The sequence below is a fragment of the Polypterus senegalus genome, chromosome 12 (assembly GCF_016835505.1).
Source record: "Polypterus senegalus isolate Bchr_013 chromosome 12, ASM1683550v1, whole genome shotgun sequence".
NCBI lineage: Eukaryota > Metazoa > Chordata > Cladistia > Polypteriformes > Polypteridae > Polypterus > Polypterus senegalus.
The window spans coordinates 13,142,746-13,167,415 of record NC_053165.1 but is presented as its reverse complement, the minus strand read 5'-3'; the positions used below and the strand labels follow the sequence as shown (position 1 = coordinate 13,167,415).

Below are 24,670 nucleotides of genomic sequence, written 5' to 3'. Positions count from 1 at the left end.
TTCTCTCACATATTTTAAACACACTGTCACTCCAAACATCTGTAGTTTAAGTTTCCCAAAGCACTCAACGTGTAAAGATCACGAATTCGTTACCTCCTCGAATGTGCGCACCTTCACTACATTTCCCATCATGCTGACCTCGTGAGGCGCGTACATTTGTCTAGTTGGCGGTCATGGGCAGAACATGGGATAGGAGCTCGTTTCTAATTGGTCGACGAGGAGCAAATAGATGAAGACGTTACTGTTCGTGGCCAGCAACCAGCGTACACAGAGTCTCTCCAGGAAACGGCTTTTCTGTCAATGGTCGTCCGATTTTTCCGAAAGAAACTAATTCTTAATAATGAATCTCGGGTAAGGCGGCATTATGCATTTGAACTTGACGGCAACGGAGACGTGCATAAGTTGCGACCTGTGGAGTTGGGATTTCGGGGTTTACCGAGTGCTGTTTTTATTTAATGTTTGTGTTGTGCACGTTAAGTGGGAGTGGATGAGGACACTTAACAAAATAATGTGTGTATACTTATTTAAAACAATGTAAAATCCTGAAATGTATTTGATTAGTATCTGTTAATTGAGAGGCGTTTATTTCCGCACTTGTTTCATTATTTTATTTTAGCGTAGAAGTTCTCCAGCAGGATTCTTTGTAAGATTCCTTATTAATACTGAAGTCACTTGGGATTATTGACGTAACATTTTATAGCACCTTTACATTGTGTAATCTTGTTATAGTATGAACTCCACGTCATGACTATGGTCTGGGCTCTTAACAAAATCACAGCATGGATATTGTACAGGGCAGTGTAACCATTGGAGTTTCAGTTGCGTAATAACGTCTTTACTTAATAGCGTGTCAGGAAGCGCTACAGGGTCTCCTTTATACTAACGACATCACGCCTTTATAGTGCCCACACTGGGACCGTGATTGCTCGTGTTAGCTTTAAGCCAAGTCAGACGTTTTCTTTCTTTTCTCATGGTGTGCATATATTTATTGAAAAGTTCAATAAACACGATTTTCAGACAGATTATGGAAAATATAGAGAAACGGAGATGACTGCCCGTGATATTTATATATTTAGACAATGCATATGATAGAATTACCTGTCAAGAAATGTGCAGATGTTTGAAAGGGACGGGAAAAAGAGAATTTGTTTAGGAATAACAGATGAATTTGCAGTTAAGTTTGGGTTACATTAAGGCTAATCATTAAGCCCTTTATCTTTTTCTACTCTAGTTATGGATGTTATTTCTAGGGGAATAGTAGGTCAAGCCTGATGATGAATGCTATTTGCAGGTGACATTGTACAATGTAGCACCACTAAGAATATTGTGGAAAAGAAACTGGAGGGGTGGAGAAGAGCTATGGAGGATTAGTAGGAAAAAAGACAGAATATACAGTCATGTCAATTTTATTTATAGAGCACATTTAAAACAACAGAAGTTGACCAAAGTGTCATACAGCTGCCATAAATACATCAATAAATATATAGATAAAGTAAATAAAAACAGCTTAAAAAGCTAAGGCAAAAGAATAGGTTTTCAGATTTGATTTCAGGGAGAAGAATGAAACAATGAAGTTAACTTCGAGCCATAACAGAGGATGGAAAGCAAGATCTAGAAATAGACCATAGAATGCAATCTGGTTGGAAAATCACGAAAAATTACTGTTAATGTTATGCGACTTAAGAAACAGTTCAAGAATGAAGGTTAATCTATATAAAACAGTGGTCAGCCCACCATTGTTGTATGGATCAGAAACCTGGGGTATGAAAGGAAATGGAGTGCTACAGGAATAAAGGTGTTTAGATGGATGTGTGGAGTAATAAAGATCAGAAAAGAGTGAATTCAGAGTTACAGATAAAACTGGGGAAACTTCTATGAAAATACCAGAAAGGAGGTTAAAATGGTATGAAGGGAGGTAAACAAAGGGGAGGAGAATCACAGATTTAGAGGTGTTGGGATGAAGAAGAGGAGTTTGACCAAAGAGAAAGTGGATAGACTGTGTGAAGTGGGATCAAAGGGAGAAGAAGTGTGCAACAGAAGAGAATTGTGGAGCCTGGTGAAATACAGCGACTCTACCTGAAAGTGGGAAAAACTTTAGAGGAAGAACAATATTTATTTATTGAGCTTCAGTAAAAAGCCAAGTTTCTCCCTTGGGAGAAATAAAGGCCTGTCTGTCTGTCTGTCTGTCAATCAAGACATTTTGAACGCTGAGCAAAACCTGATTTAGCACTTCATTATCATTAATCCTTTAAGACTGATTATATTGTACTAATAACATTTTTGCAAAAATTTTAAAATGTTTTTAAAAGCCTGCAGTGTTCAAAATGTTGGGAGGAGGGGGTGTGATTGCATTGTCTTTAAAGGGATCTTTTATTTACACGGGTGACTGCTTGGGTAGGTTTAAAAAATGTAGTCAGTGTGGGCATAGGCTACTAGCGGTAAATATTTCATAAAATTAATTGAACTGTTTTTTTAAGTTTAGTCTTAGGGTGACCAATGGCTGCAGGGTTTTATTCCAACCGTTTTTAATTGATGTAATGTTTAATGTATCTATCTTACATGTTTTTAAGAATTTTAGAAATTTATAAATACTTATATTTGTTTGTTTTCTTTTTTATTTACCTCATTCTTTAGCATTTGTTCCCTCAATTGTATCCAAAGACTGTTGATTAGCAATGAGCAGTGCACACAGGTGCAAATAAATTTGATTCTAAAGGGCGTCTGTTATTTCAGTGCCATTTTCACTTGACTGCTGATTAAGAGACTTTTTACAAGCGAATATGGTGCTATTGTTGCTTCCATTTAGCATTCAATGTTGACCACATTTGAGTTAAATTAGGAGAGCAGGGTCTTTAGTAAAGTGTGAAGTATAAAGAAAAGGGCAAAGGAAACTTAAGGTTTTGGGAAAAATGCATATATTGTAGTATGTTATAAGATGCAAGAAAAAAAAAAGAACAGCTTGCTAAACATCCATCCATCCATTATCCAACCCGCTATGTCCTAACTACAGGGTCACTTGGGGTCTGGTGGAGCCAATCCCAGCACAGGGCGCAAGGCAGGAAATAACTGCTAAACAATGAGTTCAATTAGAAATATGAGTGATGTATTTATTGATTGTGAGAGGTCTCTAGATCTGAACTTAGGAACCATTGCCATAGCCGTTGTCAGACCCTATTTGGCTGCAGGTTCTTATTCCAACCAGTTTTTACAATCAGTGAGTCATTTTACCTCTAATTTTAATCTCATATAATTGGCTGGTCTTTTTGTCTTAATTTGCATTCAGAAAAGCAAAGCAGTTTTGTACATTCATAAGACATTTAGAAAGGTCATATTTTCATCAGTAGTCTTAAGTGCTTAACTGTCTTTTTCTGCTAGTTTTTTTTTTCTACAGAGTTTGCTCCCTTGATTTTATTAGAATAATGACAATTAACAATGAGCATCAGCTCCGATAACGTGCTCATTAGTCAGCAATGGGTTAAATGACCAGAACACCTGGAAAAGCAGAACTGAAATCATGAGGATTGTGAAAATGTTAAAATCTTAGTTAAAAAAGAGTGTTAAAATAACCCTTAACTTGCTTGAGGCAATTTAACTTTGATCCATTTTCTAAAATTATTAATCCAGTTTAGTTTTTCGGAGAGGTAAACCATACCAGCTGCCAACCTTGGCTGAAGCCCCAATCCACTGCAGGATGCACACACAAACACACACACCCTTAGGTTTTGAAGCAGTCCGTACTGTATCAGGTGCAAGGTGTTTTTCCCAGATATTAATCATTTATTTTTCATCTAAATCTCTTGTATAGACGATAAAAATATGAATTTTTAGTTCATTGTCTTTAACACCCTTATCATCATAGTATACTGTATGTGCAGTGCCTTGTAAAGGTTTTGGTTTTCTTGGTCTGCTGTTGTAAAGGCATGAAACTGTGAGACTATTCAATAGGATTTTGTACCTCAGTCACAGTCAACGTAAAATTTTCTCTATTGTTAAATCCAGAAAATGTCACATTAACCCAATTTAATCGGAGAAAGATAAAAGTTTTCTCTGGTTATATAAACTGTGTTGATTTTTGAATACTTTGGTATAATGCCAGCGTAAATAAGGCCTAGGGTGGTTATGTATTTATGTACAGTGGTGTGAAAAACTATTTGCCCCCTTCCTGATTTCTTATTCTTTTGCATGTTTGTCACACAAAATGTTTCTGATCATCAAACACATTTAACCATTAGTCAAATATAACACAAGTAAACACAAAATGCAGTTTTTAAATGATGGTTTTTATTATTTAGGGAGAAAAAAAATCCAAACCTACATGGCCCTGTGTGAAAAAGTAATTGCCCCCTTGTTAAAAAATAACCTAACTGTGGTGTATCACACCTGAGTTCAATTTCCGTTGCCACCCCCAGGCCTGATTACTGCCACACCTGTTTCAATCAAGAAATCACTTAAATAGGAGCTGCCTGACACAGAGAAGTAGACCAAAAGCACCTCAAAAGCTAGACATCATGCCAAGATCCAAAGAAATTCAGGAACAAATGAGAACAGAAGTAATTGAGATCTATCAGTCTGGTAAAGGTTATAAAGCCATTTCTAAAGCTTTGGGACTCCAGTGAACCACAGTGAGAGCCATTATCCACAAATGGCAAAAACATGGAACAGTGGTGAACCTTCCCAGGAGTGGCCGGCCGACCAAAATTACCCCAAGAGCGCAGAGACGACTCATCCGAGAGGTCACAAAGACCCCAGGACAACGTCTAAAGAACTGCAGGCCTCACTTGCCTCAATTAAGGTCAGTGTTCACGACTCCACCATAAGAAAGAGACTGGGCAAAAACGGCCTGCATGGCAGATTTCCAAGACGCAAAAAGGACATTAGGGCTCGTCTCAATTTTGCTAAGAAACATCTCAATGATTGCCAAGACTTTTGGGAAAATACCTTGTGGACTGATGAGACAAAAGTTGAACTTTTTGGAAGGCAAATGTCCCATTACATCTGGCGCAAAAGGAACACAGCATTTCAGAAAAAGAACATCATACCAACAGTAAAATATGGTGGTGGTAGTGTGATGGTCTGGGGTTGTTTTGCTGCTTCAGGATGGAAGGCTTGCTGTGATAGATGGAACCATGAATTCTACTGTCTACCAAAAATCCTGAAGGAGAATGTCCGGCCATCTGTTCGTCAACTCAAGCTGAAGCGATCTTGGGTGCTGCAACAGGACAATGACCCAAAACACACCAGCAAATCCACCTCTGAATGGCTGAAGAAAAACAAAATGAAGACTTTGGAGTGGCCTAGTCAAAGTCCTGACCTGAATCCAATTGAGATGCTATGGCATGACCTTAAAAAGGCGGTTCATGCTAGAAAACCCTCAAATAAAGCTGAATTACAACAATTCTGCAAAGATGAGTGGGCCAAAATTCCTCCAGAGCTGTAAAGACTCATTGCAAGTTATCGCAAACGCTTGATTGCAGTTATTGCTGCTAAGGGTGGCCCAACCAGTTATTAGGTTCGGGGGGCAATTACTTTTTCACACAGGGCCATGTAGGTTTGGATTTTTTCTCCTAAATAATAAAACCATCATTTAAAAACTGCATTTTGTGTTTACTTGTGTTATATTTGACTAATGGTTAAATGTGTTTGATGATCAGAAACATTTTGTGTGACAAACATGCAAAAGAATAAGAAATCAGGAAGGGGGCAAATAGTTTTTCACACCACTGTATGTATGTATGTATGTATGTATGTGTTATGAAATTGAAGTAACAGGAGTGCAGAGTAAATGTTCTCTTTATTAACATCATCAGTTAAACACTAACTTTTATACTCTCAGTAATAACAAATATGAACATTAAGGAAGAGAAGCTGTTTTATGCAATCCGTGAACCAATGTTGAGAGAGAATTAAGAGAACAGTAGGGGATATTAAGCAATATGTAAATTATAAAGGGTCAGTTTAAATTCTGTGATAAAAAGTGAAAACGGATTCATGACATTTAGTCACATTTGGAAGAAACTGTGTTTCTATGCAAGCAGGATACTTCTAGGGATACAGTATTTCTAATAGATACTATGCGTATATTAGATTTTAGTGAGAAGTAAGTTGGTTTTTCCTCTCTGCCTTAAGGATGATTTCTTGTTTGATGAAAGAGCTTTCTTTTATTTTTCTTTCTGTTTGTTTTTCAAATCTTGTCTGCTGCAGAGATGGTTTAACATTTGAAGTTCAAGATGGAAAGCCTAAGCTTGTTTTTGCAAAGTATGGTAAGTAGGTGCCACACAGTAAATTCTTCTTGTATATGGACACTGTTTCTAAAAGGTGATATAACATTTTTAGAGATGATCTAATTCTACTTTATTTATATCTAATTTCCTTGGTTAAACAGTGTAATGAAAATATATACATTATGTACTCTCTGCAGCAAGTAAGGCACGTCAGTTTAAAAAAAAAACAGTATATATGCAGTATTTATGTGTGAAAATGTAAGGTAAAAAATAGGACTCCTTGCATAGGATGCACATTTACCAAAAAGCCGAAAGATCTCAAATGACAAAATGTAAAATAAAATCCATCAGATCCAAACAACCCAGCTTGAGTTGGTGTAGCGGCAAAAGATGGCAACAAAAGCTCATTGAAATTTTTGAGGGTTAAGGTTGGTAGGTAGATAGTTGCATTTATATGTTGATTTTCTATACACTCAAAGCACTGCACATAAGCAGCAGGATTAAGAGCTTTGTTGCAAGTACATGCACACATAAATTCACAAACCACAAATCTTGCACACCAAGTATTAAGTATTAATATGAAATTATTTTTTCCCCATTTATTTCACAGTGATGTAAACCTTGTGCTTTGTCTTAATCATGTACAGTATTATATACTGTAGTTCTTAAATATTTAAAGAGAGGATAATTACACACAATGCTCATTTATTTGGAGGATACTAGTTTAATCCCCCTCTCACTCGAGTTATAAAGGTTTTTTCCAACTCCAGCTCCTTTAAGCACAGGAACAACTGTAGCTTGCAACTGCTTATAACTGTGAAGCAATTCATCACAAAGAATGAAGATTGCATTTCTGCAATTGCCAGTCGAGTACTAGATAGATAGATAGATAGATAGATACTTTATTAATCCCAAGGGGAAATTCACATAATCCAGCAGCAGTATACTGATACAAAAAACAATATTAAATTAATGAGTAATAAAAATGCATATAAAAACAGACAATAACTTTGAGTAATGTTAGCATTTACTCCCCCGGATGGAATTGAAGAGTCGCATAGTGTGGGGTCTCCTCAGTCTGTCAGTGGAGCAGGACGGTGACAGCAGTCTGTCACTGAAGCTGCTCCTCTGTCTGGAGATGATCCTGTTCAGTGGATGCAGTGGATTCTCCATGATTGACAGGAGTTTGCTTTGTGCCCGTCGCTCTGCCACGGATGTTAAACTGTCCAGCTTCATTCCTACAATAGAGCCTGCCTACATGCATTCAATAAGCCTTTGCCAGACAACAGGTCACATTGTTGGATATAATCCACAAGTTTGTCACTTTTCAGTTAGGTGTTTGTTGCATAAGGCAGTTTGGTTCATCCATTTAAAGGGGTGACTGATGCCTCAGACCTGAAGTCTTTGACTCGTGGTTATTGTGTGCTGAAACTTTTAAACATCCACCTCAGCAATCCACTAATACCTGGTTTCTGTCCTTATTATTGTAAAATTTACCTGATTTTTTTCCATTTGTTATTTTAGAGATTTTTCCAGGGCAAGGCTTTTTTTAACTACCTCTGACACCCGTGCAGTTTCAGGCTAATCAAAGTATAGTGCTCTGTGTGACAGAAGTTAGCGTCATTGCTGTGTTGGCACTTACTCTGTAAACCAGCAAGCCGTTGGTAAAAAACAATGTTTTAGATTTATTTAGTGACTAAAGTAGAAATAAGTTTTTGGAGACTTGAATGATTTTTGTTCCATATCTTATTCCTTGGCCACACTTTTAAAATTATGTTCCTCACAAAGAATTAAATGAGGGTCTGAAGGATTTCTGCAAGAATACAGGTGTGAACTTTGAGACATTTCTTCCACAGTTCTGATGCAGGACTTTCTCACCACATGAGAACTCACTAAATGAGTTATTTAGTTTCCTTCATCACGACTCTCGAGGTTTCATGCAGAAAAGAGCAGTTGGAGTTGTAGACTGAGATGCTTTCATTATGAGTAGTCCTTTCCCTCTTTCACATTCCTCTGTTTTCTTATCTAACAATAATCCTATGCATTCTAACATATTATTGGATCAAGCAATAATTATCCCATTTCACTAAGAAAATTCGGTATGTTTCATAATGTTACATACATGTTTCATATATTGATTGAAACTTTTTTGTTTTTTCTTTTTCTACAGGATTAGAATCAAAAAATGTAAAAAAGGTAATTAATTATTATTTTTTTTTTAATCTTTTGGCATTACTATGTTAATATATTTTAATTGTTGCGTTTGCAGTTTTACATTTCATTATTAGCACAGTTTCTCCTGTAATTATTTTTTAATTTAAATTCTGCAGGTCAATTTCAGATCCAAAGGTATTAAACTTTATCCAAAATCACAGCAGTTGCCTTTGGATAGTCAAACACGTAATGCCGTACTTGCCCCCAAAATCATTGGTACACAGCCGTCGGATTCAAAGAAGACTGACACTGAGAAATTGTCAGCTAAAGTTCGCAAGGAGGCAGAATCTTCAAATATACAACTTAAAAATGGAGATGGTGATGAAAGTAATAAGAAGGACTTATATGAAAGAAAGACATCTGTCACTCATCCGAAAACACTGGAGCCTCATAAGATGAAGACTGTGAAAAAGTCAGAGATTCCCAAACATCTGCCCAAGCTGAATAAAAGGGTTTCTGCAGACATATTAAGGGACAGTTTGGTGTGTCTTACTCAGGACCAGCTTCAGCAAATTCTTGCTACTATTACTCAAGGAGTAAAATCTGTTAAACCTGAAGAAGGAAACACTGCTGAAATATGTATGTAAGCCTTGAAAGTATTTGAGAGAGATTGTTTTTGCATTATCTTCAGTTAAATGTAGATCTGTGGAGATGTTAACAATTTTCTTTTCTTTCTAAAGCATCTGCGACGGATGCAAAACCTGAAAATGCTGCTGACGGTGAGGCAAGAGAGGAGACGTTACAGTCAAGCAATAGTGTGGAGAAAACAGAACAGAAAAATCCAGACGATCCTGTTAAAACTCAAAAGTATGTATTCTGTTGTCATTTAGAGTTTATTGGAACTCTGGCAGCTGATGCACTATAGTGTCTACATCCCAACAAAGCTCATAATTTGTACTTTAGAGTTCGTCTTACTGAGAGATTTGCTCTCTGTTTCCAGAAGTTCAAAGGTCGGAGATATGTATATATGTATGTATAGGAAACATATTAAATATGTATTTCTTGTTTTCATGTGTTTCAACACAAAATTAAAATTACAATGCTTATCTTGTACTTGTTTTAAAAATGCACACATTTATTCTAAAATGTGCATGGTTTGGAATGAAAGACAAAATCTCACTCCGTTTAGTGTTTGAAACCCTCTGTCAGATTTGTGTTTGTGAATAAAATAAACTGATTCTAGTATAGCTTTTTCTTCCCTTTTGAGTATGTTAGTTTTTCACAATAGACTATTTTAAGTCAGAATTCTTCCGTTTCGCAGTGCTGTGGGAAAATATTAGGCATCTTGGGAAAACACAATATAGCATCATAAGGAATAAACGTTGATACAGTAAAATGAAAAAGAATTCATTGGCTTTTACAAAACCAATGATATGTGGTGTGATGGGTAGAAACAACACAGGATTGCTTCCCAAAATAAACCAACAACACATTTGATTTGAATTCATGAGGGAGTGACTAGCTGAAGCAGGTCAGCTATTGATTCAGTTTAAGAAAAAAATTGTGGTAATGGCTAAGCTAAACACTCACTTTGATAGACATATTTTACTTTTGTATTAACAATTTGTAAATGAATAGTGTTCAAGGTGTCCTAAAGAAATCTGAGTAAACTAGACAAGTTGAAGGCGGGAAAAGCAATGGCAGTCCCAAAAAGCTATTTGCAATTGATGATCAACACTTAAATGCTGAATCCAGAGAACCACTTTCTCAGCCTCTTACACCAAAATATGTGCTCCAGCTGTGCATAGAAACTGAAGGGTAACAAGCACAAAAGATTGTACTAAGTGATGAGTCAAAAGTTAACAAAGACACCAGTATTTCAAAAGATGTGTGGGTGGCAAGTACACTGACACCTGTGAAGCATGGTGGCATGATGATGGGTGTATGCATAGGATCTGATCAAATCAGTACAGTCGTGACAGCTGAGAAATATAAACCAGATTTTTATTCATTATACACGTTCAAGAAAGCAACTTATTGACAAAGACTTCAAGATAAATAAAAGAGTTGTGGAAAATCCTTCACTAAACTTGGATGTGTACCAAGGCAGTTTGCATCAGTTTCACATTGTAAGGGAAGCCTTACAAAATACCAACTTCAGTGTTTATATGTGTTTGTTTTTCTGTTATATTGTGTTTCCTTGAGTGACCTAAGCATTCTACACAATGTTGTGTGTTACTTTTACCAAAAAAAATCTTCAAAGCGTCTTTGAATCCCTCATAATTTCTTAAACAGCTCATAGTAATTTGATTGTACACCCTGTTTATCTGAAAATTTGATTCTATCAACATGTTGACTTGCATCTTGATGAAAACTTAGAAACACATTCCTGTCAAACTACCGGTTTCATATCTTCAAAAAAAACATTCAGTTATTTTGAGACATGAAGTATGCTTGCTGAATGATAATGCACAAATATAGGAATAATTACTGTCAGTTTGCAGATCTTAAAGACTATTTTAAAAACACAGGGACTGTACTCTTATTTTGAGTAAGACTAACATGTAATTTAAAAAGATAGCAAATGCACTATGAAAGTTATTTTAAAATAATGTATTAAACATTAGAAATCTTCTATCAATGATTTTGTTTTACTGTTTTTCTCTGACGTATGTTTTGCTCTTTACTAATTAGCAGACAGTAATGAAAAACAAAAATCCTCATGCAAAATCTAAGACTTGCAGCTTTACCTTTAAAAAACACTTCAACTACACACTAAAGAAACTGGTAGGGGGACCCAAACTCGAAACGGTTAATGTCATCATTTAGGACTGGAAGTTCACATTCATAGGCTCCCGTTCACAACTAATTATTGTCTTAAGTCTTGTGTAAACCCCTAAGGGTTGTATTTTTCTTAACAAACAGGGATCTGTCTAGTGATGTCTCAGCTGGGCTGTTTAGCACACTTGGGGAACGAGAACAAGCAAAAGAGCAGCTAGAGGCAAAGAAGGCTCAGTGGAAAAAGGAACTTGGTAAGTCGAAGTTTACCAGGTCAACCTCTATGGTATTGTACTGATTATACAACAAAGCAGGTGACAGTAATGTTTGCTGCAGGTGATTTGTAACATTAGGTACTTTTTTTTACCATCTACAGAGCTCCCAAAATGATGAATGTAAGATAAGCATATTTCTCTGTTTGTAAATTCTGTAATTGAGCAGTCTGAATAGACTAAGTTAGCTCTCGGTACTACTGTGTCATCTGAGCCACCATCATTTCTTTTTCTTAGTGTGGTAGTTGCTTATGGTGCCCTTTTGAACCAGTGTGCATTTTTTCTCGCCATTGTTTTTTAAAAATAATTTAGGTCAAGGCTAATTTCCAAGAAGTTCTTTAGTTGATTAGAGATGGCTATTAAAATATTCAAAATAGTATTCTCATCAAGGTTTCATACCTCGTATTTATTCATTATTTCTCTTTATAGAAAATGGTCTGAACACATTTTGTGTCTGCTTTTCAGCGATAGGGTTGAAATTTCAATTATACATTTCAATGTTTTTATTTAAAAAAATGTAATATCCTACAATCCCATTATTTGACAATTTATGATATGTCTTTCTGTCTTTGTATTGGTTTGTGTCTGTGATACATATAACTCTGGAAAAGATCAAAAGGTTGTGGTTAAAATTGGCACGCAGTAGATTTAAAAAAAAAAAAAAAAAAATTAAACAAAATTAGTTTCTGGGTAATTTTGGTTTTCTTGGCATTATTTAGTGTTTTAGTGCTTTACCAGGACACATTTTTGAAAAATGTGTTAAAAGCTATAGTACACTAAGGGGTCTTGAGTGAATTACTTTTCCACGTTTTCTACTGTTTCTGGGGTCCTATGATTTTACAGTGACTGTAATGTCAATTCACCCTATTGTACCCTCACAAATAATGTACTGCTTTCCAAACAAAAAGCCTTGGATTATTAAGGAGCTAAGAAGTCTCCCAAATGAAAAGAAAAGAACAGCATTCAATTCTGGTAACAAAGAGCCTCTAAAGGGCATCCAGCAAGTGCCGAAGAAAAAAATGAGCTAAAGAAAGGAAGCTTAAAGAGCTAAAACAGAAAACAAACTCACGAAGAGTAACATGTGTGGATGTTTGGAATGGACAAGGCATAATTACTGGACTTAGGTGCTATAAGTGAATGTGGAGAAGACTAACTTCTTTGATCCAATGATTTTTAAAAATATTGTACCTCCCACTGCCTCCTTCTTCCAATGACCTGTCCCCCACATCATCCCTACTACATCAAGAAGTACTACCACTTCAGCTGGAGTGTCCAGTGAAGAGTTCATCTCTGATCATCCATATGGCCTGACCATATGAGACCGGATGGAGTCAGTCCTCAGGTTTGTAAGGCCAGTGCTAACCAGTGTTGTGTTATTTCATCAGTGTATTCAATACCATCCATCCTTTGTATGGGGTAAGTTTACAGATATGCAGGTAGATGAGCCCTTTGATGTCCTGGATAATGGACTATTGGTTGGGAAGACCACAGTTTCTAAGTCTTTGGTCTGTGATATGGATGTGACTAACACTGGAGCACCACTAGGAACAATCCTGTATGATTTTTCCCTTCACTCTGTACATCATGGACTATAAATATAAACCCAAGTCATGTCATTGGCATGAATTTCACGATGATTCTGCACTAATGGGGTATATTGATAAGGAGGATGATAGAGTCAGGTGGAGAACTTTATTTCTTAGTGTGGAAAGAATTATCTGCAGCTTAACATCAACAAAACCAAGGAAACAGTTATTGACTTTTGTCTTAAGTTGTAGGTGCAGGCACCTGTGTGTGCAAGACAACCAGTGAACACTCACTCACAAGTACAAAGCTTAAAGTGCGATCAAAAGGAAGGAAACGAAGAACACAAGCGTTTGTGTTTCAGACTGCACACAGAAGAAGAGAGTTTTTCATTAACAAATTAAAGGGCAGAGACTGTGGCTGAACTTGCCATATGTGGAAGGCCTTCATACAGGCACTGGCAATGTTAGAATGCAGCAAACTCAATACTTTGGAAATATGAAATTGTGCTGAAAAATATGCATGGTGAAAATCTGTGGTTCGTAGTCATGTCACCGTGATGAGCCAAATTACAAGTCTAGCAACTGCATTTGCCAAACTTGGCATCTCCTCCAACTAGATGTTGTGTAATGTGCCACTGTCTTACATTAACCCCAACATCACTGAATCTTGAATCTATTCTTATGTAAATTAGATAAAACATTCAATAGGTATTCTTGCATGCAGTATGAATGAGACACAGTCAACTTATAATTGGGTAGTTTTGTATTTTAAGTGTTTTCCTTGCAAGGTTATTGTCGTGCTGGCGTGTTTTGTACTGCAGAACATTTTAGAACATGTGCATCCGTAATATATGTTCTTTTCTGCCATAGATGAACAGTTGGCGCTTAGGAAGCAGCAAAAAGATATGAATCAAGATACTAGACTTAAACCCTGGAAGAAAGTGGAGAATGCTAATCCAGTTCATTTGGCTCCTGAAAATCCGTTGAATTTGGTAAGTAGTAAACAGCTCATTGTAACTTTAAATATAATTGCAGGGGGTGGTATAAGGTTTAGGACAAAGTGGGCATTGCCCCATTTTAAGAGACTAGTCTTAGCAAAAAAAAAAGCCTAAAAAGCCTTTTTTTTTATGGGTTCTAAACAAATTACCCTAAATGCAGTGGCAAATCCATTAATGTCAACAGTGGGTAAAAACTGACCCAAAAGTCATGGCAAGGTGAATATTTTTGAGAAGCTGTGCAAAAGATGGAATGTTTAACTTTTTTTACTGTTCATTAATTTGGGAAAATGACGGACAAGGCTGAAAAGTTTGTCTTGAACAGATGAAATGTAGGTTGCTTTCACTGACTTCAAACACAAACATGGGTCAACTTTGACTGGAAGATGCTGAAAGGATTAATTACTGGCATTGCTAAAGTCAAACCAGATAAATGATTGACTGATTGATTGATTGATTTAACATCAATCAATTCTTCTCATCCATATCATTCCCACAAAGGATAGAATCTGACAAATAAATAATTGGTTCTATTATATTAAATTTATACTCATAGTGTTTTACTAAAAATACATCAAGGTCTAGACACACAAAGATGAAGGAGTAAATGTGATGTGTCTGGAAAATTCTGGGCAGCAGCCAGTGAGCAGATTGTTACATCAACAAAGCACAATTCCATTCTTATTTGCCTGCAAGCCACTCTGCCCATAGTTCTAAATTTAGGAACTGACGAATTGTGAGTCATCGGACATGTCGCAGTTGTGTGTGTTGTGTTGACACTTTGCATTACTGTCTTTTTAAACAGTTTTTGGAGAAGTGCATTTTCAGAAACCAAGACTCGGTACAGCCAACCACTTTACTTATATAGAAAATATCCTTGTTTCTGAATCCTGCACTAAAAATAAATGTGCTATTATGATTTAGGTCTTCACTACAACAACAACAACATTTATTTCTATAGCACATTTTCATACAAACAGTAGCTCAAAGTGCTTTACATAATAAAGAATAGAAAAATAAAAGACAAAGTAAGAAAACAAAATAAATCAACATTAATTAACATTGAATAAGAGTAAGGTCCAATGGCCAGGGGGGGACAGAAAAAACAAAAAAAAAAAACTCCAGACTGCTGGAGAAAAAAATAAAATCTGTAGGGATTCCAGACCATGAGACCGGCCAGTCCCCTCTGGGCATTCTACCTAACATAAATGAAACAGTCCTCTTTGGATTTAGGGTTCTCACGGAAGGGCTTGATGAAGATGGTCACGTAGACTTCTGCCTTTTAATCCATCCATCATTGTTGGTACTTGTTAATCAAATTAAAAAAAATAGTATTTTGTTGCTTGAAAAGTAAGTAATTTAATTCAATTTATCATCTCAACATGCAAAGTACATGCTGTATTGTCAATATGTTCTTCCCATAAGAGAAGTCTACAACTTACTTTATGCAATGTGAAGAGATAGCAGAATAGCTACAAAATGTGAAAGTAAATAAGCAATTGAGTCAAAATAAATGGCTGATGAATATGGTCATGCAGCCTTTTTTTTTCCTTCTATTTTTCATTGCTTTATTTATTATTACATTTTTCATTTATTTATTGGGCTTTGTGCTTGGATGCATCTTCACAAAATGAGTTCTTAAACATTTCTTTTATAAATCAACATAAACAGAGGAAGGGGTTTACATGTTAGCTGCACTAATTTTAGTGTCTTTTGAACTTGCCCTGCCCCTAACTGATGATGGTGAAGTTCATCTGAGAGGTTGTGCAGAGCACTTACACCTTTTACTTTACTTTAAAGACATGATGGTGATCCATTTAACAGAAAATAACACATACTGTATTTCCATGGTCTTGGTATTTGATCTCAGAACTGTGTGGGCTTTTGTGTGGGTTCTCCAATTTTACAGTAGATTGTTTGGTGTTGGAGCAAATTACTGACTTATGAACCTGACTACTTTTAAAAAGTATCCAGATGAGATACTGGCACAAGTTAGCTAATGGGTAGCCAAATAAGATTTGTAGACTAAATGATCTCATGTTGTTTGTCAGATTCCCTTTTTCCTAATTTGTTTTGCAAGATACATAACACAAAAACCTGTTATTCACTTATATTGTGAAATGTGCACATCACACACTTGATATTTGGCAAAAAGTAGTACCATTTTAATGTAAGAATATAAACTTATTAATTACATTAGTTTTTAACAGTACATTAGGCATTACTTATTTTATAATTTCCAATCCTCTAGATATACTATGATGATAATTTTTAGTTTTTTGTGCAATTTTCTAGCCTCCATTAAATGATGGGTCTTCTGTTGTGCTTGAAACTCGGAGTGAAACAACAAGGAGTTCAGAAAAAAACAGCAACATGTCACACGCACAGTCTGAGAAGCCTGCCATTTTCCCCCAACAGGATGTACCAGCTGCAATTCGCTCTTCATTTATCTTGGGGGTAAGTAAACCTGTGATGGCAGTGGTGGCAAGTGACAATATTACCATCATCTGTGTGACTGTTCATTCTCTGACATTAAATCTACAATTCAAAAACTTTTTCCGTGAATACAAAGTGGCCACCTGAGATTTCACATAAGAGTTTTTTAAATTTGATTGCCTTAGAACACCACATTACAGTACTAAAGAAAAGAATTGAAGAATAAAGAATGAAGATATTGTATTAAATACATGTATAGTTGTTACAAAGTGAAGTATGCATTAAATGAATATAAATTAATGGGAAAACAGCTCAGGAATAAAATTTAATTTTGATTAATAATGTCCTTATGCAGTTTCCATAATTCCCAAAGTGAACATCCAGTCTGTAATCCTTAATAGCACTAAATTAGTACTACTTAAACTTGGGGTCGTCCGGCATTCTTAGTGTAAATACTGAGTTTTAGGTTATATATTTCTTTAAAATATACTTTTTATGGCAATTCAATGAGCTCCCAAGGCTGCATTTCTTTTGATGTGATTAGTGTCTATGTTACCCAACACTGTTTATACCAGATGTTGTGCAACTATGCCAAGTTTGAATGTGACCAAGATTCAGGATCAATATATTGTACATGTTAGGTGTTTAGATATTTTTAAAGACAAAAGAGTAAAATTGACTGCAAAGTATTGGACTTTATGTGCTGACCAGCTATGAGATACCATATACATTGTCTCAATCAGCACAAAGGCTGCAGTATTTGGTAAGATTATAAATACTTTACAAATCATACTTTCAGTGTTTCTGTTTTATACTGGTTTATCTGTTTATCTTTCAAAATGAACAGGTGCTTTGAATTCGTGAACTTGTCTTTTGGGGTGTTTCTTGCATGTTGTGTTATATGTATACTGTGTCATGATTTGAAGATTCTGTAAATTCAGTATTATTCATGTTGTTTAATTTGTTCTTTTTTTTTTAAACATTTCTATTAATTTTATCAAAATCAAATAACATTCCATACAAGCAAGTCAAGGTTAACAATAACAAATGAACTTCCACCCATGAGAAAGAGAGCTAGGTCAACAGAGTAAAACTTTAATAATAGTAAAAATATGTAAATAAATAAATAAAAATAAATAGAATTAAAAAGAGGGGAGAGGAACTGCTTCCTCAATTTAAATGCTTATTCTAAAATTTTATTGATCAGATCCTGACAAGTTTTGAAAAAGTTTTGCACAGATCCTCTAAGTGCGAATTTGATTTTTGTTTTTTCCAATTTTAGATAATATATAACATTAATTATCCACTAACTTAAAGAGGTGAGTTATGATTCTTCCAGTTAAGCAAGATAAGTCTACGTGCCAATTAAATTGTTATTCTAGCAATATTTATGTATACGTTTCATTTACCGTCATTGAGATTTTGTAGAGATGGAAAAAGAAGTTAAGTTGTTGGTACTGTCAGGTAACAATTTGTTGTTTGTACTGCTACTGTTGTACTATTGTATTGTATTCCTGAGGTGGCAATGATAGATTGGCCATGTAGCTCTGTGAAGAGGATTACTCGTGTTGTGCTACAGTATGCAAAAAAAAAATCTAACTGGGATTCTGTAGCAGAAATTAATATGTATTGTGCTGATGACTTTTTTTTTGGTGTATTGAAAATGGGTACAAAGTATAAAATGCTTAAGAACTATTGCACTAAGTAGATAGATCTCACTGTTAATGTAACTGACAGCCAGCTTCTAACAATACAGTGATCATATTTGTTAAAATTAAGATGACAGTAAAGTCAGTGCAAGTGATGAAACAATGAAGGCAGACATTGTACAGCAGCAGAAGTTTATTTTAAAAGTGTAGCTGTAGTTGAGTAATAAAGTATGATGCTCAGAGGAAAGTAGTCAGTACAAATTCTATTCAGGCCAGCGTAGACTATTTAAATTAGTAAGCGGTAAGCTTAACCGTTTTCTGCTTTCCTTTAGTGAAACACTTGCAGAACAGAACAGCCATCAATGTTTTAGTCTAGTTTGGTGTGACTTCTGCTCCCTGAGACAAACAAACGGTAAACTGCATACATGTTTGATTCAGTTCATTATTTGGAAATAATTTGATTAGTTTTCCTGTTTATACTTCATTAAGGAGCATCTGTTCAATATACCTGTCACAAATGAGTTCTTCTTGAGGCAAAAATTACATTAGGCAACCCCTCTTTTAAGTTCCATTTGTGCCCCATGCCATTTTTTAAAAAAATCTTTTAACAAATTATTTTGAGTCTAAGCTTTCATGTCTAATGTCTTATCTTTCAGTCCATCTTCTTCAAAAGGGTATTAAAACAGCATTTACTAAAGGCACAAATCCAGCGCTTCACCTAACAATGAAGATAACAATCCACCCACACAAAAGGACACTGGCTTGCTGTTATCTAAACACGCTTCACTTTTATTTTGTTTTTTATTAAGTAATATCTGGTTTGGATGGCATTGTGTCAGAGTGGTTAGCACTCTTGCCCCTATGGTTCCAGTTACCTGGATTTGAATCCTGCGCTTGGTTGCTGTATGTGTGGAGTTTGTATGTTTTTCCTGTGTCTGCATAGATTTTCCTTCAGATGCTTTAGTCTCCCCCTGGTTCCTGCATATAAGGTTATTTGTTGATTCCGAATTGACCTTGTGTCGGGGAGAATATGAATATAAATTTAAAACTTCAGAATCCGTTCATTTTTCTTGGTTAGGGTTGTGAAGACAATATGCCAGTTTGGACAGAACAAGCCGTCCAGTTATCTTCAAAAATAAGTGGGCACTTCAAGGCCAGCCAAAGATATAATCCCTTCAGTGTTTCCTAGCTCTGCCCTGGGTCTTCTCATAGAATGTCTGTTATACTTGTTAAGGTAGCGTTGCAGAGGTTTCCTTCTTTGCTACTACTCTCAATCTGGAGAGAATATCTTCTTAGACTGCCACACTCTTTATCATCTTGTGATGGTTGCATGTATTTACACTGTCACTTTTTCAGTCAGGGCTCGCGATTAAAGCCTGATCGTCTGAAGGAGTCTCTGCAAAGGCATCACCTCAACTCTAATGTACACCTTTTGTTATCAGATGAAGTACAGGGCTGATCAAAATATTGGTATGAGCTGCAGTTCACTCAGGAATGCCAGGGCCCTATTACATCTGCTTTTCCTAACAGGTCTTGTGTGCCACTAAAAGCCTAGTAAAATGACCAATACCCACTTTGTCCTGTGTGGGTCTTTTATGCCTCATTGATCTTTGAACCTATGCTGTCAAGTACCTTATATTTTTGGTAAGGCTGCAAGCAGGTTTAATTAGGTGAGCCAGATGTAGAACACTCCAAACATGAAACTACCATGATTGTTCCTGATAATTCCCTTCTGAAACAAATCAACCAAGAACCATTTACTAAAGGCACAAATCCTGACGCCAGGACTGGCAATGGTGTTCACTGCTGAATACCTTTTGGTTGTGAAGTTGGACTGTAACTGAGGAAACAGCCTGTTTGTAGTTGTCATTTGAGCTCTTCACTCGGAAAGTTAAGGGTGAAGGTTGGATGAGATGCCAGGCCAACTGACAGGCATGACTGAGGAAAGGCCTAAACTGACAATTGGGGAGCAACAGTCTTTTAATTTTATCTACTATACATTTGTAGAGAGACTACTAACATGTTTTGAAAAACATTTTTAACATTTATTTTGATGTATACACACAGTAGAAGCTTCAGCATCCATTGCTAGTGAAATCTTAAGATTTCATGTCAAATTAAAGGAGTTTTGAGGTGCAGCTGTTGGATTAATCTTTGACAGAAGCTGGTTTGAAATCAAATATGTGATGGGTGCCACAATTATATTGTCATTAACAGAGCAAGTTAAAATTTTCACAATTTTACACAAGTTACAATTCTTACAAAATGAGAGGTGGGGAAAGTTTATCCTAGAAACCCAGATAAGGTAAAGGGTTTTTGTTGTAGCCAGGCTGTCAATCTGGAGCCCTTGTTACATATACTTCCATTTCAGTCTCCTTATTTTAAATGTGTATGGATTTTCTCCAAAATATTAGCACAGGTTTGTGCTTGCTTTTGATTCAGGAGAACTGGATTTATGCTGCTTTGTCTCCTTCGGGCAGATCACCTGTGCTAAACTGAACCTGATGTGAATAGCAGATAGTAATTGCTATCTCAGTCTTCATTCTGATGTCTGCTATTCAAAAGGGTGATGCTCAATAGGTATAATTTAGAAAGAAATGGAACGTCAACTCCAACTGAAGAGAATAAAAATGTAAAGGTGATTTCAAACAATAGAACTGTACTGCAAAACCTAATGAATGTGCCTAATTAAGCAAAAAGGGGTTTACTTACAGTGTATTAATGCTTCAGATATTAATTTGCAGCCACTGTTTTACATCTCTGTAATTGGTGATGGCCTAATTGTTGGTAGGAAGCTGTTTGGTAATAGTTTTAATTTATCATAGATGGTTTCATAAATGGCAAATTATCGTGTATTGTATACCTGTGACCCTGAATTTGATGAAGTACATTTTAAGAAGTTTTTGCTTATCGTATTTTAACAGCTTAAATTAGATGAGAGTGAAGAAACAAGACATAAAAAGATTTTTAAAAGATTTAGATTGTAGATTTCATTTTAAATTAATTGTTGCCAATCAATCTACAGTCAGTCTACATCTCAAGAATCATTAAAGCAAACTGGATGCACCTGACCACAATTTGGAGTACCACATCAAAGGGTATAAATACTTCTATGAAAGTCAAGATTTCAGTCTTTAATATTTAAGAAGTTTCCAAATTTTTCTGAAAACACATTTCCACTTTTGCATTATGGGTTATCGAGTGTAGATTTATAGGAAAGAATGTCAAATTCATACATTTAAAATTAAATCTGCAATGCAATGACATGTGCTAAAAGTGAAGCATACTTTTATTATTATTATTTTTTTTAATCCACTGTATTTCAGTGCTCACTGTTTCTTCCAAAGTTTAAAATGAAAAAAACAAATTCTACCTTGATGTATATGAAAGGTTGTGGGGTCCAGTGGCTGTGGGGCATCTGTTGGTGAAGAAAGATTCACGGATCTTGAGTTTTTTGACGATGCTGTGATCTTCGCGGAGTCAATAGAGGCTCTGATCAGGATTTTCAAGAGACTGAGCGAGGAGTCTGAGTGTCTGAGCTTACGAGTGTCCTGGATAAAAACCAAAAGCCAGGCCTTTAGTGCAGTGTGCCTGTCTGCAGAGAGAGTGTCGACCTCATCGAGCGGTTTACTTACCTCGGCAGTGACTTTCATGTCTCTGGTGACTCTTCCTATGAAGTCAGTAGACGGATTGGGAGAGTATGGCGGGGTCATGAGGGTCGCTGGAAAGGGGTGTGTGGCACTCCTGATTTTCAAACAAAAGGACAAAGGTCCCAGTCTTTAGAGTCCTGGTGCTTCCTGTCTTGCTACATGGTTGCGAGACGTGGACGCTATGCAGTGACCTGAGATGAAGACTGAACTCCTTGGGTACTGTGTCTCTTCGGAGAATCCTTGGGTACTGCTGGTTTGACTTTGTGTCGAATGAGTGGTTGCTCATGGAGTCCCAAATGAGGCACATTACCTGCATTGTGAGAGAGCGTCAGTTATGGCACTACGGCCATGTGGTGCGATTCCCCGAGGGTGATCCAACTCACAGGATTCTCATTGTTGAGGAACTGAATGGCTGGACCAGGCCAAGGGGACACCCACGTAACATCTGGCTGTGGCAGGTATTTCTGGAGGGTGGGACTGGACCATGTGTCTGCCTGGGGGTTGCCAACCAGGATCATGTGGTGGGTGTGGCAACACACTTTACCAATGCATTGTCTCCAACCTGACCTGACCTGTATATATGAGTTTAATGCTCTAATTAAAAAATTATATATAAATGCTTACATTAGTTAAAAATAATAAGGTTTTAATAACAGAACAATTTTGATAAATGTTTTTAATTTACACTTTAGGAGGCAGCTCCTTTGGAACATGCTTTTAGTGCTAAAAAACGAGAACAACAAAAGCTGTGGCTGGAAGAGCTGGACAGACAGAAAGAAGAAGCAAAAATAAGAAAAATGAAAGAAAAAGAGAAGCGTTTACAAGTATGAAGAAATGAATTAACTGTTTTGTTTATCACTATCAAGTATTCAGTTTTAAGTTGATTAGTCTTTGAAATCAATCTGTGTTCCTGATGCCTTATTTTTGACTTTATTATATGAATTCTTTTTCAGGCTGAAGACCATGATAAATGGGCTGCACACTTTGATTCTTTTCAAAGAACCAAGGTGTCTCCATTAAATACAGCAAGATCTGAACCTTCTGAACCTGCTCGTCACCCTGATGAAAGGGAAATATCTTCCTCTGCTGCTTATACCAATGCCAATGGCAATGTGTCCTCTTCATATGCAGACAACTTGGGAAGAGTCAGTACGGAAGGGAATGTTTTTGGGGTAACAAGAAACACGTAAGTTCCACATAAATGTAATGGAAATCTGACTGTGTCCTGTTGTCACTATACTGCAAACACTGCTTGTAACATTTGATGTAATGAGGAAAAGAAAAATGCATTGGAAACAAAAATAGTGTTTTTTTTCCCCCCCATGTCACAGCTATCTTCGCAGTATGACAGCCCTCCTGGATCCAGCTCAAATTGAGGAACGGGAACGAAAGAGACAAAAGCAGATAGAACACCAGGTGGGCATTTAAAAGAAACATTTTTAACTTGCTGGTGTCTTTATATCTTCCTGGCTTCATTTACTTTTTGCAGTTTACACATGTGACTATTATGTTATTTTTTATCAATATTATTATTATTGTTATTTCTGAGTACCCGGAGGAAACCCACGTAGACACGGGACAACATGCAAACTCCACGCAGGGAAGACCTGGGAAGCGAACCCACTGGGTCTCCTAACTGCGAGGCAGCAGCGCTACCCACTGCGCCACCGTGCCGCCCTAGATAAACCAAAGATATATTAATATTATTTCTGATAGGTTTACCTGTTAGTGGCGGAATCAATATTCTCTGATGTATTTAATCAGTTTGGATCAATGAAGTTTGTGGAATTGAGGTAGGTTAGTGCACTGATGTAAAAATTCATTTTCAATATTAATAAATCAAAATCTTACATTGTTTCCCATTTATTTAAATACATTGTGTTGATTTCTTCAATCTTTAGACCATAAATATTTGAGTTACATCACTTTAACCTGCTCTCTCCAGAAATATTTAATTACAATATTGTAAACAATAACTGAGAACAAAAATAAATTGTATCAGACAAAACCAATGATTTTGTTAACACTAGTGTTTGATGAAGTAGTTCTAAAACAATACAACAATTTCCTAAAGTTACTTGTAACGTGATATTTGCACACCCAGTTAATTCTATTGAGGGCCGCAAAGGGCCAAAGCTTATCCTGGCAGCACAAGTGCTCCAATAATCCTAATACAGTGGCTGCATTAATAACCCACTTTTCCTACTAAACAAAAGTAAACATCAAGTTAACTTTACTAATTACATTCATATTGTTTTTCACACTCTTTCTTTCAGGAACAGGTTAATTCAGTTGTACATACATATATAAAAAAGGGGACTTGTAATCATGTAATTAGCCATACAACATCCAATTAAAAAAATGTGCAGTATGTAGGAGAAAAATGTTTTTTTTACGCATATTCTGGATTCATAGACTACAGTCAGTAAATCAGAATCCATCCATTATCCAACCCGCTATATCCTAACTACAGGGTCACGGGGGTCTGCATTTGCCACATGAGAGGTTGGGCATAAATTAAAAGAAGTGGGAGTTCAGGGTGCGGTGTGTAGATGGGTGCATAATTGGCTCAGACAGAAGAAACAGAGCAATGAACCTCATCAGAATCGAGTGATGTGAAGAGTGGTGTCCAGCAGGGGTCAGTGCTGGGGCCCCTGCTATTTTAACAAACTGTATGTAAATGATCCATCCATCCATTATCCAACCCGCTATATCCTAACTACAGGGTCACGGGGGGTCTGCTGTAGCCAATCCCAGCCAACACAAGGCGCAAGGCAAGAACAAACCCCGGGTAGGGTGCCAGCCCAACGCAGGTAAATCAGAATGCTTTTAGCTAAACAAAGCAGTAGGGTGTTGTACCGTGTTAGCCATAGATTGATAAAGGAGAAAGTAGGGTGAAATGACACCTTTTATTGGCTAACTAAATAGATTACAGGATGAAGGGGCCTTAGCTGCCTCGAAAGCTTGCATTTGTAATCTATTTAGTTAG

The 24,670-nt window shown here is 36.4% G+C and overlaps 2 protein-coding genes across 4 annotated transcripts in view; one reads left to right on the top strand and one right to left on the bottom strand.

The window, feature by feature from the left end:
- The window catches only part of ip6k1 (inositol hexakisphosphate kinase 1), a 52,425-nt gene extending 52,270 nt beyond the window's left edge, over positions 1 to 155 (bottom strand). The window contains exon 1 of the mRNA XM_039773333.1: positions 94 to 155. Coding sequence (XP_039629267.1) covers positions 94 to 132 — 39 coding nt within the window. The 5' untranslated portion in view covers positions 133 to 155. The remainder of the gene's footprint in view (positions 1 to 93) is intronic.
- Positions 156 to 261: 106 nt separating this feature from the next.
- Positions 262 to 24,670, top strand: part of ccdc66 (coiled-coil domain containing 66) — a 52,659-nt gene continuing 28,250 nt past the window's right edge. For all 3 annotated transcript variants that reach the window (XM_039771067.1, XM_039771066.1, XM_039771068.1), the window contains exons 1-11: positions 262 to 351; positions 6,202 to 6,260; positions 8,392 to 8,417; positions 8,552 to 9,014; positions 9,116 to 9,242; positions 11,301 to 11,407; positions 13,822 to 13,943; positions 16,242 to 16,403; positions 22,374 to 22,505; positions 22,635 to 22,867; positions 23,013 to 23,097. In XM_039771067.1, the coding sequence (XP_039627001.1) occupies positions 341 to 351; positions 6,202 to 6,260; positions 8,392 to 8,417; positions 8,552 to 9,014; positions 9,116 to 9,242; positions 11,301 to 11,407; positions 13,822 to 13,943; positions 16,242 to 16,403; positions 22,374 to 22,505; positions 22,635 to 22,867; positions 23,013 to 23,097 (1,527 nt within the window). In that variant the 5' untranslated portion in view covers positions 262 to 340. The remainder of the gene's footprint in view (positions 352 to 6,201; positions 6,261 to 8,391; positions 8,418 to 8,551; positions 9,015 to 9,115; positions 9,243 to 11,300; positions 11,408 to 13,821; positions 13,944 to 16,241; positions 16,404 to 22,373; positions 22,506 to 22,634; positions 22,868 to 23,012; positions 23,098 to 24,670) is intronic.